Source organism: Penaeus chinensis, chromosome 13 (assembly GCF_019202785.1).
Source record: "Penaeus chinensis breed Huanghai No. 1 chromosome 13, ASM1920278v2, whole genome shotgun sequence".
Classification (NCBI taxonomy): Eukaryota; Metazoa; Arthropoda; class Malacostraca; order Decapoda; family Penaeidae; genus Penaeus; species Penaeus chinensis.
The window spans coordinates 29,376,013-29,389,323 of record NC_061831.1 but is presented as its reverse complement, the minus strand read 5'-3'; the positions used below and the strand labels follow the sequence as shown (position 1 = coordinate 29,389,323).

Genomic DNA, 13,311 nt, shown 5'->3' with positions numbered 1-13,311 from the left:
TTTTGTCTTTTTTCTGGTGAGTGTTTAGTGGTGAAGGAAGTTTGCGTTTGTGATCATTTGTGTTATTTGTAGTTTTTTCTTGTGCAGTTACTCTGGGTTTGCGTTGTGGTTGTGGTTGTGAAAGTACATGTGTGTGTGAGGTAGAGGGCTGTGGTGCTGTGGTGGGCGCCACTCTAGCCTCGGTGTTTGTGTTTGTTTGTGTGTGATACTCTGGTATGTATAGGTTTTCGTCTTCGAAGATCTCCTCAGGAATCACAATACTGGGGAAACCGTTTTTCTGTAGTAGTATTGGGAGTATGTTTGTGTATTTCTTGGCAGCTATTAAAGCTACGTGTAGTATGGTTTGTATTTTGGGGTTGTTGTTTGGTATGAGGGTGTTGTTTGGGGGGAATTGAGGTGGAAGAGGCATTGTGTTTCCTGAGGGAATCGTGTTGGGGCGTTTTGTAGTGGGTGTGGATGTTTGTAAGGGTCGGGGTGTTGAGGCGTAGGTTGGGTTGTTGTTTTGTTTTTGTGTTTGTCTTTTTGTTTTGATTATTTCTTTGCGTTTGGGGCAAGTCCCACTGACGGCGACATGCTGGCCCTCGCAATTGCAACATTTGGTTGTCTTGTTGCATGTGGCATAGAAATGACCGATGTCACCACATCTGCTGCATCTCTGTTCGTGTGTGCATGTGTGTTTTGTGTGATTGAATCGGTAACATTTGAGGCACTGGTCAACCAGAATAAAGCTCTCTGGTTCCACATTATAGGTGGGGACGGATGTGTTGAACATCATTATCCCACGAGTTAGGAGCTTCTGTGCCTCTTCAGGCGCAGAGAAGCGGATTTTAACAATGCGTGACTCAGGGGGTTTTGTAAACATCAAGGACAGTGACATCGTTTTTAGCCGAGACATTCGCCTGGATAGACTCGCACGATCGTGGCAGGATTGTCTTGTCGATCTTTTTAGCCACGACCGTGCATTTACCCTTAGTCACAGGGGAAGGTAAGGGTTTAAAACCTTGTTCTAGGAGTTTCCTTTGGCCAGACGAGGAGAGAAAGGGGGTCAGCTGTTCAGGCTTAGCAACAACAACTTTGTAGCCTTTGTGCATCTTGAAGCAGTGCATTACAGCAACTTCTGTGAGCGAGAATATTTTCTGGAGAGCCACCTCACAGGTGATAGGCTCCCCAGAATATGTTAATTTTATTACGTGGCCCATGACATAGCGCGAGGGTGATGATGATGGGTGAGGGAGGGAAGTCTAGCAGGGCTAATAGACAGGGCGATGAAAGGGCGGATTGTGGTATCAAAAAGGGAGACACACCGGGCAATAAGCAGTCTTTGTATGTTAGGGCCGGTCGGGGTTAAGACCCTGCCGAACGGGAATTAACCCTTATATGTTCGGCCGGCACCTCGCAGCAAAACTGCAGATTGCCACAGTGCTTCGTATTTTTAATTATAAGCACTTTGGCCTATAATTAAAAATACTAGCCTCAAAGCAAGTAGTGTGCAATAACACCCAAAGTTATCACACAAGGCCAAGGTCGTCTTTGCGTGGGGTGTCAAATAATCTCTCTACGAAGATACCACGAAAAAAACCTTGGGACCTAGAGGTCCTGAGAGCCCTCGGGCAAAGCAAAGCAAAAGTTAAAAGAAAAGACCCGTTACCGGGGGGGGGGGGGGGGGGAAGAAGGCGGGAGAGGGGAAGGATAAAGGGGGGGATCGAAAAGATGATTTAGTAAGAGAGAAAAGAGTCGGGGCTTAACCCAACATGCGGGGTAAAAGTTGGGGGGCATAGCTGACAGGGAGGCAGAAAGGAGGACAAAGGCTGGAGAGGGAGGCCCCGCGCCATCTGTGCGCGCGTGGCCCTGGCATGGCGGGATTCGCCTGGCATGAGCGAACTCATGGGTCGGCGAGTCCACATGCCCGGGCTGCGGCGCGCACTCGGCTAACGGGAGGTTGGGAGCGGAGAGGGCGGCCTGCCAGGCGCCATCGGGGCCCCACCGTGCACGGACTTCTCGCCCATGGCAACGGTGGCGCCCTCGGCTAACCGGGAGACTACGAGGGTGAAGTACGAGTGAGATCGCTAATCAGAGGCTATCTCCCACGCCCGCGTCGAGCAGAGATTTCTCCCTGTCGGCGGCAGGACTTCCAGGGAGACGTGCTCTGGCGATTTCACCACGCCTGGATTAGCAACACTGGCCATGACATCTCCTCCCCCACTCGCGCGTTGCCACTCCTTACGGCAAAGGAGCCACGGTCATGGCAGGGTGCAGGCGGCAGATGTCACGTGTCGGAAATCCGAAACAAGTGTGATTGAGGTAAGGATTAGGATGAGGGACGCTTACGCTATGGAAGGGTGATGAGATGGGGCGTGGTTGAGGTTACGCACGGAAGAGAGAGAGAGGGGGGGGGGGGGGGAAGGTTGGTTTGCGAAGTTCTAGCTTCGCCCGGGCCTTCTAGATATGGCCCGGCCTGTGTCAGCTTTTTTACGGCTGTCTCATTGAGTTGTCTGACACTCGGTGCTTACCGTGGCGGCGGGATTGCCAGCAAGCGCTCCTGCCGCCATGGTGTAAGCATTTCGCATAGCCTCTTTACCAGCACGGCGGCTGTTGTGGGCGGTCCATGTCTCAGGAATTGTGTATGGTCACAATTTTCTAGGTAGTGGACTAGTGTGGCGTTCGGCTCGCCGCAGTGCTTGCAGCACCATTCATCGCGTTCGATTGTTGGGATAATCTGCCATGCACAGTGGTAACCTAGGCGCATTCTGTGAAGAATGACTTCGGTACCTCTGTTGCTTACTTCAGAGAGTGGCAGTGGTTCCTAGCCTGTGGCGTCTGAGTACCAGCTGGCCGAGGGGGAGGTTCTCGTTTCCTCTCTGTGGAGCTGCCGTAGGAAGGTACGACCGACCAAGGCACACTTCTCCATAAGTAATTTTCGGCTCGGTTTTATCGTCATGGGATTTGGGGGCTTACCCCTGCCAGCGACGGCTAGTCTGTCAGCAAGCTCGTTCCCTCTGATGCCGATGTGGCTTGGGACCCAGTTGATGAAAATTCTTCTACCCTGAGCAAGAATTCTCTGTGCCATTGTGAGAATCGTGGTCAGTAGGTAGATGTTGTCTGTGGGTGAGCTGTGCTGAAGACAGTCAATGGCTGCCCTGGAGTCTGTGTGTATGACCACGTGTCCTTCCCTTAGGGACGCGTGGCCTAGGGCTCCCATGATTGCAACTGCCTCTGCCTGTAGCGAGGAGGCGTTGTCTGTTACCCTCATGGATCGCGTGGCATCCCTAGCTGCAAAGCCGGCGCCTGCAGTGTGGCTCAAGGGATCGACCGATCCATCTGTGTAGTATGTTCTACTACCCGGAGGAGTGATGGCTGCAATGACCCTGTGGGCTTCTGCCTTTAGGCTAGGCATGGGGTATAGGCTCTTTTTCATTGACAGGCTCATTATGTTGAACTCTATCAGGCTCAGTGCCCACGGCGGGGCTTCGGCAAAGTTGGGGTGGGGGGAGTCCATGCCCTTAGCAAGAAGCTGTTCTTTGAGCTGATGGCGTATCAACACCCTGGCTGTATGAGACAGCCAGGAGTTGTTTGCAACGAGCTCGTTGTCTTGTTCGAGGCATCTGACTAATTTTTGTCTTAGGCTTGTGTTCCTGGGAGCCTGGATGACCTTTGACAGGAATTGCGTTGCCGTTAGATCGATTCGTGAGTCCAGGGGGAGAAGGTTTGCCTCCATCAGGAGGTTGAGGACCTTCGTCCACCTAGGGGCACCCAGAATGATCCTGGCAGCTTAATTTTGGACTGTTTCTAATTTGTCTGTGTGCTTTTTCTTTGCAGCAATTAGAGCGACTGAGGCATAGTCCACAATGGGCCGGACAGCATGTACATAGAATGATCTTAGTACTTTGTGTCTGGCCCCTATGCGTCTCCCAGTCATTGCTCTCATGACGGACAGTCTTGCTTTGGTTCGGTCAACCAGGTACTGGACCTCCTTATGGAAGGAGAGGGTCCGGTCTATCCTTACCCCAAGGTATAGGTAGTCCTTGACCCATTCTAATTCCACTCCCTGGATTTTCAGTCTTGTGCCTCGAACTCTCTGTCTCAGAGCCATGGCTTTGGATTTGGCAGCAGAGATCTTTAGTCCTGTCCTACAACACTCCTCTGACACGAGGTCCAGACAACGCTGGGCTTTATTCTGGCTGCGTGGTCCAGTGGAGGTGATAGCGAGATCGTCTGCGTACGAGATGATCTGGCACCCCACTGGGAGGTTTATGTTGAGGATGCAGGACATTAAAGTGTTGAATAGGGCTGGACTGAGAACCCCACCCTGTGGCGTTCCATTTTCGAGCGGCATGTGCTGCGATAGGTGACCCTGGAATTTGACATTGGCAGTCCTGTTCCTGAAGTAGTCACCTATCCAAGCCAAGAGCTTTCCTCTGATTCCCTTCGGGATCAGGCTTTCCTGAATGGCAAGCGGACTTGCCAGTTCAAAAGCCTTCTCCAGGTCAAGGAATACCACAACAGCTGGGACCTTGCTGATTGTGCTTAAGAGCATGGCTATTCTGTGTGCTGTGCCCATGCCCCTTGTGAACCCGTGAAGGCGTTCGTGCGGGGGTCCCGTTTTCCATTGAAGCCGGTTTAGTACCATCCTCTCAGCCGTCTTGGCCAGGCAGCTGAGCAGAGAGATGGGGCGGTACTTCCCCGGCTCCTTTGGTTTTGGGACGGGAACTATGGTAGCCCTCTTCCAACTCTGGGGTAGAGTGGAAGTTTCCCAGGACTTGTTGATGAGTTGCAAGAGTGCACGCTCACCTGCTAGTCCTAGGTGGGAGATAATGGGGTACGAGATCCCATCAGAGCCCGGGGCTGTGTTGGAACTGGTTTTATAGGCTTTCCTTAGTTCCCTCAGAGAAAAGATAACGTCTGAGTTATCGGGTTCGGCTGCCCTTTCTCTGATCTGAGCGTGTCTGTCTGGCTGTAGACGCTCTTGTCTTGCCCTCAGCTCGGCTGGCAGACTGTTGCTGCTCGTTCTCGCAGAGAACTCGTGCGCCAGTCTGTTAGCCTCTGCTTGGGGGTCGTGATGGGTGCACCTCGGGGCTGAGCGGCTGGTAGCTCGCTTGACCCGTTGCCACAGCTCTAAAAGGGTGGTTTGGTGGTCGAAGGACTCACACCATTCCAGCCACTTTTCCTGCCTGACTCTGTTGGCAGTTTCCTTGGCATCCGTGACAGCTTCCCTTAGGAGGGATAAGTTGTCAGGGGTTCTTTGCCTTCGGAATAGTTTTCGGCACATGTTCACCCTGTGGTTGACCTCCCTGATCTCGTCATTGAAGTACCAGGCGTCTTTGTGACTTCTGGACCCAGGCCGAGTTTTGGGTATGGTCTGTGAGGCTGCTTCATTAATGGCGTTTAGCAGGCTAGCTTCGAGCACTTCCACATTTTCGCTTTGTGGGGGATTGTTGCATCTCAGACAGAGGGCCAAGGCGTTTTGAAACGCCTGCCAGTTGGCCTTGTCTGTTTTCCATCTTGGATTCGGTCTTAGGATTTCGGCTGGGCCAGCATCCATGAGGGTAGTTATAGTGCCGTAATGGTCACTTGTGACGGTCTCATCGACACACCAGCCAATCCTCCCCACCAGAGTCGCAGTGGCCAGGGTGAGGTCTAGGACCCGTCCTCTGACGTGCGTTGGCTCTTGGGTGTTGAGGAGAGCGATCTCAGGGAATGTCTCTAGCACGTCGGCTATGTGATAGCCGGCCGCATCCGGTGCCCGGCAGGGAGCCAGGATGGGGTGGTGTGCATTGAAGTCTCCCCCTATGATCACTAGGTCGTGTGCAGCAGAAGCACAGACCTGGCTGATGTCTAAGCTTCTACAGCGTAGCCGGCTGTACACATTGTACAGTTTGAGGGGCCCCCCGGCCAGGTGAACCTCGACAGCAAGTGATTCAACATCGTCTCCACAGTGCGATGCATCGGCTATTGCGGAGCAGGGGATTGTTGCTCTCACAAGGGTGATCAAGCCTCTCTTGCCAGGTGTTCGTGGCAGTGTGAAGGCATGGTACCCTGAGAAGCGAACAGTGTCCACTGTTAATGTCTCCTGGAGCATGACAATGTCAATGTTCCTTGATCGCACTACTGCTTGGAGAAAAGCGTTCTTTGCAGAGAAGCTATTGATGTTCCACTGTAGGATGCTTAGATGGTGTGTCATGATGTTACTCAGTGATAGTTACATCAGAGACATCGTCGGAGTCTGACAACTCCATTGCGAGGTCCTCGCTGGTTGAGGGCTCCTCGTCTGTTGTCAGGCTATCCTTGGGTCCACTGGGGGGTGGAGAGCCTTTGGTAGCTCTGACTTTGGTTGGTTCGGCTTTTCTCTCAGGCTTTTTCTTGGCTGGCCTTGCTGGCCTTGCCTGGGCAAGGTCAGCGTGATCTGGCTCTGGCTGCACAGATTCAGCCTGTTTTGGCTCTGCCTGTGAAGGCATGGCCTGGTTTGGAGTGGGGAGGGGAGTCTCGTCCTGGGGTGAGGGTGAGGCTGGTTTTGCTCTAGCCAGCTTTCTTCCCTTCAGGGCTGCGACAGTCTGGGTCATTGCCGTCATGGCGACCGAAACTGCCTTCTCAGCCTCCTCACTCGACCTCCCCAGGGCTGTTGCTACTGCTGTGACAACAGCAGTTAACAGGAGAGTCATACCGTCCTCGTCAAAGAGGAGATGATCATCTGTTGGGGAGGTTTTTGTGGTGCTCTTAGAGCCTTTTTTCTTTAGTTTCTTTTTCTGCACCTTTGGCATTGTCGGAAACTCCTTTCTGTTGGGGACATCCGGTGTCGGCTGGGGGGCGGCTTCCTTCCTCTTAGGAGGTCGGGAGGCCTTTTCGCTTTTGTTCCTTCCCCAGACATGGGTGCCCGGTGGGGCAGGAACAAAGTCTGATCGGTTTTGAGCAACCTCTTGTCGCCTGAGGGCCGCCTTTTTTCTGACAGAGCAAGTCAGGCTCCAGGCATGATGCTTCTTGGCACAGTTGGGACATTTGGCTGTTGTGTCCCTCTTTTCCTCTTTGTATGCCTTGAGGCATACCTCTGTGTTGTGTGCCTTGCTACAGAGACCACATTTAGGCTTGGCTGTACAGTTAGCTTGGTGGTGACCGTATTTCTGGCATTTGAAACACCGAAGTGGTTCTGGCACATACGTTCGAAGGTTGTAGGTGCCCCAGTTACCCAGATCAAGGGTAGTGGTTGGGGCACCTTTCATGGTCACCAGGACTTGCCTGGTTGGGGTCTTCCCCTTCGACATTCGGGAAGCCTGCTCGACCTGTGGGTGTGAAGCGATCAGCTCCACATCGTACGAGACTGAGAAGCCAAGTAGCACCATCTTGGTTCTCTTTTCCTCGGGACTTAGTGGGGAAAGACTCACTTTCCTCCCATCAGTTAGCTCCTTCGTTTCCCGGAGGAAATTTAAGGTAGCTTGATCTTTGGGCATTATGATCATGCCCTGATCTCGGGCGACCCGGATCGACAACCGGATTTTCCGTTGCAACTCCAATGCCCTGACCAATTGGTAGGCATTGTCGAAGCCTTCGGGTTTAGCTGGCACTTTGAACTGGGCGAAGCGTTTAGGGGGTCCCGACTCTTCATCAGAGTCGGTATCCGGCCTCGGACGCTTCGGCCCGCCCTTTCGGCTTTCGGGCTTGTTTGTGGAGGCAGGAGCTGATGCGGCTGGTTCAGCCTGCTCTCCCCTCTCAATCGGGGAGGCCGTCTGTGAACTCAGGGGCCTCCCTGGCTTAGCTGTTGGCCTGGAGAGGCCAGCTCGCGAGTCAAGATCTTTGACTATTCGGTGGACAGACCAATTGGCTTCGGTCTTGTCCACCTTAGCAGCAGGGGTGACAGTGTCATCCTGTGCATGGGACTTTCTTTTGCCACCGGAAGGCACATATGCCTTCATGGTGACTACCGTGGTCTGGGCCTTGCACGGTTCGTCAACATTTTTGTCAGTCTGAGGGGGGTGTTTGATTATTTTTTCCATGAATTGGTAAGTGCTTCATCCTCTCACGCCCCCACCCACCAAGGAGTCCAACAAGGGGAAGCTGAGTGTCAGAACCAGTGTCTAACAGCAACAGGAGTGATGAGAGGATATACGCAGCCAATAGCCATTGTGACGGCACTCACGGACCATTGTGAGTGCCAATGGCGGCATGACTGCTTGACCCTAGCCTCCCGGGGGAGACCAGCCGATTGACTGTGACCGTGCCGGGATCAGGCCGCCTGTCTTGCTGGAATAGAGGACCAAAGAGACGTGTTGCTAGCCACAGGGCGTACTCGTTCACGGCATCGCTCAACCTCCAGGACTCCCGTCTCCACAGCGCACAAGGCTGCCACGCACGGCAAACGCGTGGGTAGGTGTAAACCCCTGGGGAGAGCCCAGAGGGGATGCCCTTCCACCTACGAGACATCATTGTTTGGAGCCCTTTTGCTCAGACCTCTGAGGCAGCCACCCAAAGGTTGCTTCACCGCAGTGAGGGAAGAGGAGTCTTGCACTTTTACCAGGCAGTTCCTTTCATCCCTCTGAAGCAACCACCCAAAGGTTGTTTCACCTCAGTGGGGAAGGAAAGGACCTGTGTCTTTTCAAAGGGATTCCTCCTTCCCTCTCAGACAGTCATCCAAAGGCTGCCTCACCTCAGTGAGGGAAGGGAGGTTTTGCACTTTTGCCAGCTGGTTCCTTTCATCTCTCAGAAGCAACCACCCAAAGGTTGTTTCACCTCAGTGAGGAAGGAAAGGATCTGTGTCTTTTCAAAGTAGTTCACCCTTCCCTCTAAAACAGCCACCCAAAGGCTGTTTCACCTCAGTGAGGGAAGGGAGATTTTGCGTTCTTGCCAGGCAGTTCCTTACATTCCTCTGAAGCAACCACCCAAAGGTTGTTTCACCTCAGTGAGGAAGGAAAGGACCTGTGTCTTTTCAAAGTGTTTCCCCCTTCCCTCTGAAGCAACCATCCAAAGGTTGTTTCACCTCAGTGAGGGGGGGGGGGGGGCGGTACTCGGAAACCATTCCGGACGTCTAGACGAGAGCGGTCGCCTGTGTGAAGGGCAGAGCCACTAACAGACCGAGAAGCGGGGCGGCACGGGGAATGGTGGCGTGGCGCGAGCCCGCGACCTTTGCCGTGCCCGGGAGAGAGAGAGAGATGGGGGAAGGGAGTTAAAAACGGGATAGGGCTCTCTTAAGAGGGGTTATTTTATTTAGGAAATTAAAAGGGGGAGTTTTGGAGAAAACATCCACCATAAAACAGTACTTATAAACTAGGGGACACAAAACATAAATTGTAAAAAGCTAAAAAACGTAAAAACTTAATAAAAGGGAACACAAGAACACAAGTAAAATTAAAAGCTTAAAAAAAAGATAGTCAGCAAATTTACGCTGCTCGACACCCGCGCTCGCGAGACCCGGCAACAATCGCGCCGGAGCGCGATTGGCCGAGCCGTGGGGATCGCGGGTGCCGAGTTTATAGTAAAAAGCGCCGAAGCTAACTAATCTTGAGTTTTAAATAAAATTATGAACATTAAAAAACACGAACCAAACAAGGGAAGGAGGAGGGGTGAAAGACGTGAAGGAAGTATGAGAAGCACACAAAGGAAAAGATGATGCTGCCAAGCCAGGAACTGGCCCCTGTTCATCGCCTCGGTCCGGCGAGAAGACATCGCGGCCAGGGCCGCCCTTCTTCTCCTGAAGAAGGCATGGTCTATCCAGACGGGCAACCAAAACGCGAGGTTTGTAGTTGTTGTTTACATAGCCTCCTGCGCCAGGGAGAGGCACAGAAGCATTTCTTGTGATCATGAGGACGACACAACTCGTCCTCAGCCCATAGTACAGATCCATGTGGGTGCTTTATTCTGATTGATCTGTAGCTTGTGTGCATTTGTATGTAATGTGGGTCTGAGTGCGTGTGTGTGTGAGAGGAGGGTGTGTAAGGGCTTTGAACAGGTGCAGTTTGGCGTGGGAGGCAGCTCATCTAATTGTCAGCACGCCATTTAAAGTAGGTCAAGCTGACGCTGACCCACTTTTCGTGGCGTTTGCTGCTCCCGGAACCGAGGCCGCGGACGAGTCCGAGCCCCGTCCCCCTCGAGGTCCGGGAGGGACTCCTGGGAGAGGGAGACGTGGAATTCTCGGGAATCGGCGGACCAATTCCCGATGTTTCCTAGTCCCCCGAAGTTCCCCCCAACGGGGAGAACAGGGGCTGCGTCCCCGAGGGGAGCAGCTAGCGAGGTAGCCCCCGCTTCGACCTCAGGGAGGTCGATTTGGAGGCTATCCCCGCTATCGGAGTCCCCCAGAATGGTGTTGTCATGGTGACGACGAGGGGGTGCGGTGGTCGTCGGGGGCAGTGGGTCTTTCTTGTCTTTCTTCTTGTGCGTGTTTAGTGGTGATGGTAGTTTGCGTTTGTGTTCGTTTGTGTTTTTTGTAGTATTTGGTTGTGAGCTTAGTTTTGGTTGGCGTTGTGGTTGTGGTTGTGGGAGTAGGTGTGTGCGGGAGGTAGAGGGCTGTGGTTGTGTGGTGGTCGCCGGTCTATCCTCGGTGTTTGTGTTTGTTTGTGTGTGATATTCAGCTATATATAGGTCTTCATCTTCAAAGATTTCCCTGGGAATCACAATGTTAGGGAGGTTGTTTCTTTGTAGCAGTACAGGGACAATGTCTGCGAATCTTTGTGCTTTGTATTTGGCAGCTATCAAAGCTACGTGTAGTATAGTTTGTATTTTAGTGTTAATGTCAGGTGTGAGAGTTTTGGTTTGGGGGAACTGAGGTGGGGGAGGCATTGTGGTTCTCGGGGGAATCGTGGGAGGTCTTGTGGTGATGGGTGTAGATGTCTGTAGGGGTTGTTGAACTGTTGAGGCGTATGTTGGGTTGGTGTTTTTTATACGTGCTTGTCTTTTCGTCTTCAGTATCTCTTTTCGTGTAGGGCAAGACCCGCTGACGGCGGCGTGCTGCCCCTCACAGTTGCAACATTTGGTGGGCTTGTTGCAAGTGGCGAAGAAGTGCCCAACTTCGCCACAACGACTGCACCTTTGTTCGTGTGTACATGTGTGTTTTTTGTGATTGTATCTGTAGCACTTCAGGCATTGATCAATCTGAATGAAGCACTCAGGCTCTATGTTATAGGTGGGGACGGATGTGTTAAACATCACGATCCCACGATAAATTAGTCTCTGTGCCTCTTCAGGCGACGAGCATCGGATCTTGACGATCCGAGATTCAGGAGGTTTGTAAATGTCAACTACAGTGACATCGTTTTAGCTGTTATTTCCGCCTGAATGGCCTCACACGATCGTGGCGGGATTGTTTTGTCGATCTTTTTTGCCACGACCGTGCATCTTGCCTTGGTTTCAGGGGAAGGAGTGGGTTTAAAGCCCTGAGCAGCGAGTTTTCTTTGGCCAGATGAGGAGAGGAAGGGGGTCATTTGTTCTGGTTGGCTACAACAACTTTATAACCGTTGTGGACTTTAAAGCAGTGCGTGACGGCAACCTCTGTGAGTTCGAAGATTTTCTGGAGAGCCACCTCACAGGAGATGGGCTCCCCAGAGTATGTTAATTTGATCATGTGACCCATGATCGCATAGCGTAAGGGTGATGGTGATGGGAAATTGGGGGAAGGCTAGCAAAGCTAATATGACAGGAACGTGGAACGGCGGAAAGTGGTTTCAAAAAAGGGAGGCACACTGAGCAATTAACAGTCTTTGTGTGTTAGGGCCGGTCGGGGTTGAACCCTGCCGAACGGGCGTGAACCCTTATATGTTCGGCCGGCACCTCGCAGTAAAACTGTCAATTGCCACAATGCTTCGTGTTTTAATTGTAAGCACTCTGACCTACAATTAAAACACTAGCTCCAACGTAAGGTAAGTGTGGTAACACCCAAAGTTAGCACACAAGGCCAAGGTCGTCTTTGCGTGGGGTGTCAAACGATCTCTCTAAGAAGAAACCCACACAAAAACCTTGGGACCTAGTGGTCCTGAAAGCCCTAGCCCTCGGGTCGGCCGAGATCGGGTAAGGCTACCGCCGCGCCCGGTCTGCGTAGCGGAGAGGCGACCGACTCAGATGAGCGCTCATCTTCACTGACCGCTGTGCAAATACAAACTCGCCTAGGCCTTGTTATTGACAAAAGCTCACATGTAAAATACTTTCAGTTGATTGGGCCTTAGTAGTTTGTCCCAAGCTTCAACTTGGAATTGAACATAACGTCACCGAAGCTGCATTACAGGACCTGACATGTGCCGTATCTTTGGCAATATTTACCCAGTAGAAATAGGTGGGGTTAAGCCAGACTCTCGCAGCCACACGCGACTCCGCTAGGGCTCGCTCGCTCTCCTATAAATTGACGTCTTGAGCGTGATCGCGTTTCATATCTGTCTAGATACAAACTCGCAAAATGGCACGTACCAAGCAGACTGCACATAAGTCTACCAGAGGCAAGGCCCCCCGCAAGCAGTTGGCCACCAAGGCAGCACGTAAGTCTGCCCCTGCTACCGGAGGTGTCAAGAAGCCCCATCGTTACAGGCCCGGAACTGTTGCCCTTCGTGAGATCCGTCGTTACCAGAAGAGCACTGAGCTCCTGATCCGCAAGCTGCCCTTCCAGCGCCTGGTCCGTGAGATTGCCCAGGACTTCAAGACTGACCTCCGCTTCCAGTCCTCTGCTGTCATGGCTCTGCAGGAAGCCTCCGAGGCTTACCTGGTCGGCCTCTTTGAGGACACCAACCTCTGCGCAATCCACGCCAAGAGGGTCACAATCATGCCTAAGGATATCCAACTTCCTCGCCGTATCCGCGGAGAGCGCGCCTAAGGTTTTGATTGCATACCTGCAACACAAAATCATAATCCTCGGCCCTTTTCAGGGCCTAAAGATTGTCTCCAGAGAGATGAAATTAAGACAAGTAGTGTAAAAGTTGTCAATGTACACACACTAATATTGATAAGCATATATACATACGAATTATATCAATCTTGATAGCATACGTACATACAGATGTACACACACACATACCTACATACATACATGCATATATACATACAAACATACATATACACAAACACACACACACAATATATATATATATATATATATATATATATGAGAGAGAGAAAGAAAGTGTTATGTATGAATGTATGTATTAGTTATGTATGCATACACACACACTAAATGCTAATATGTGTATATATATATATATATATATATATATGAGATAGAAAGAGAGAGTGTATGTGTATGTATGTATATTTATGTATATATATAAATACACACACACATATATATATATATATATATATATATATATATATATATATATACACATATATAAAAATAGAGAGAGAGAGAGA

General features: G+C 51.5%; 1 protein-coding gene across 1 annotated transcript; it reads left to right on the top strand.

Annotated features, from left to right (window-relative positions):
* Positions 1-12,361: 12,361 nt before the first annotated feature.
* On the top strand, positions 12,362-12,775 carry LOC125031857 (histone H3-like). Its single transcript, XM_047622845.1, has one exon. The coding sequence runs from the start codon at positions 12,365-12,367 to the stop codon at positions 12,773-12,775; it is 411 nt and encodes a 136-aa protein (XP_047478801.1). The 5' UTR covers positions 12,362-12,364.
* The last annotated feature ends 536 nt before the right edge of the window (positions 12,776-13,311 follow it).

What these genes read in the sequence shown, in the direction of transcription:
- LOC125031857 (XM_047622845.1), top strand. Translation starts at nt 12,365, where the DNA reads ATGGCACGTACCAAGCAGACTGCACATAAGTCTACCAGAGGCAAGGCC.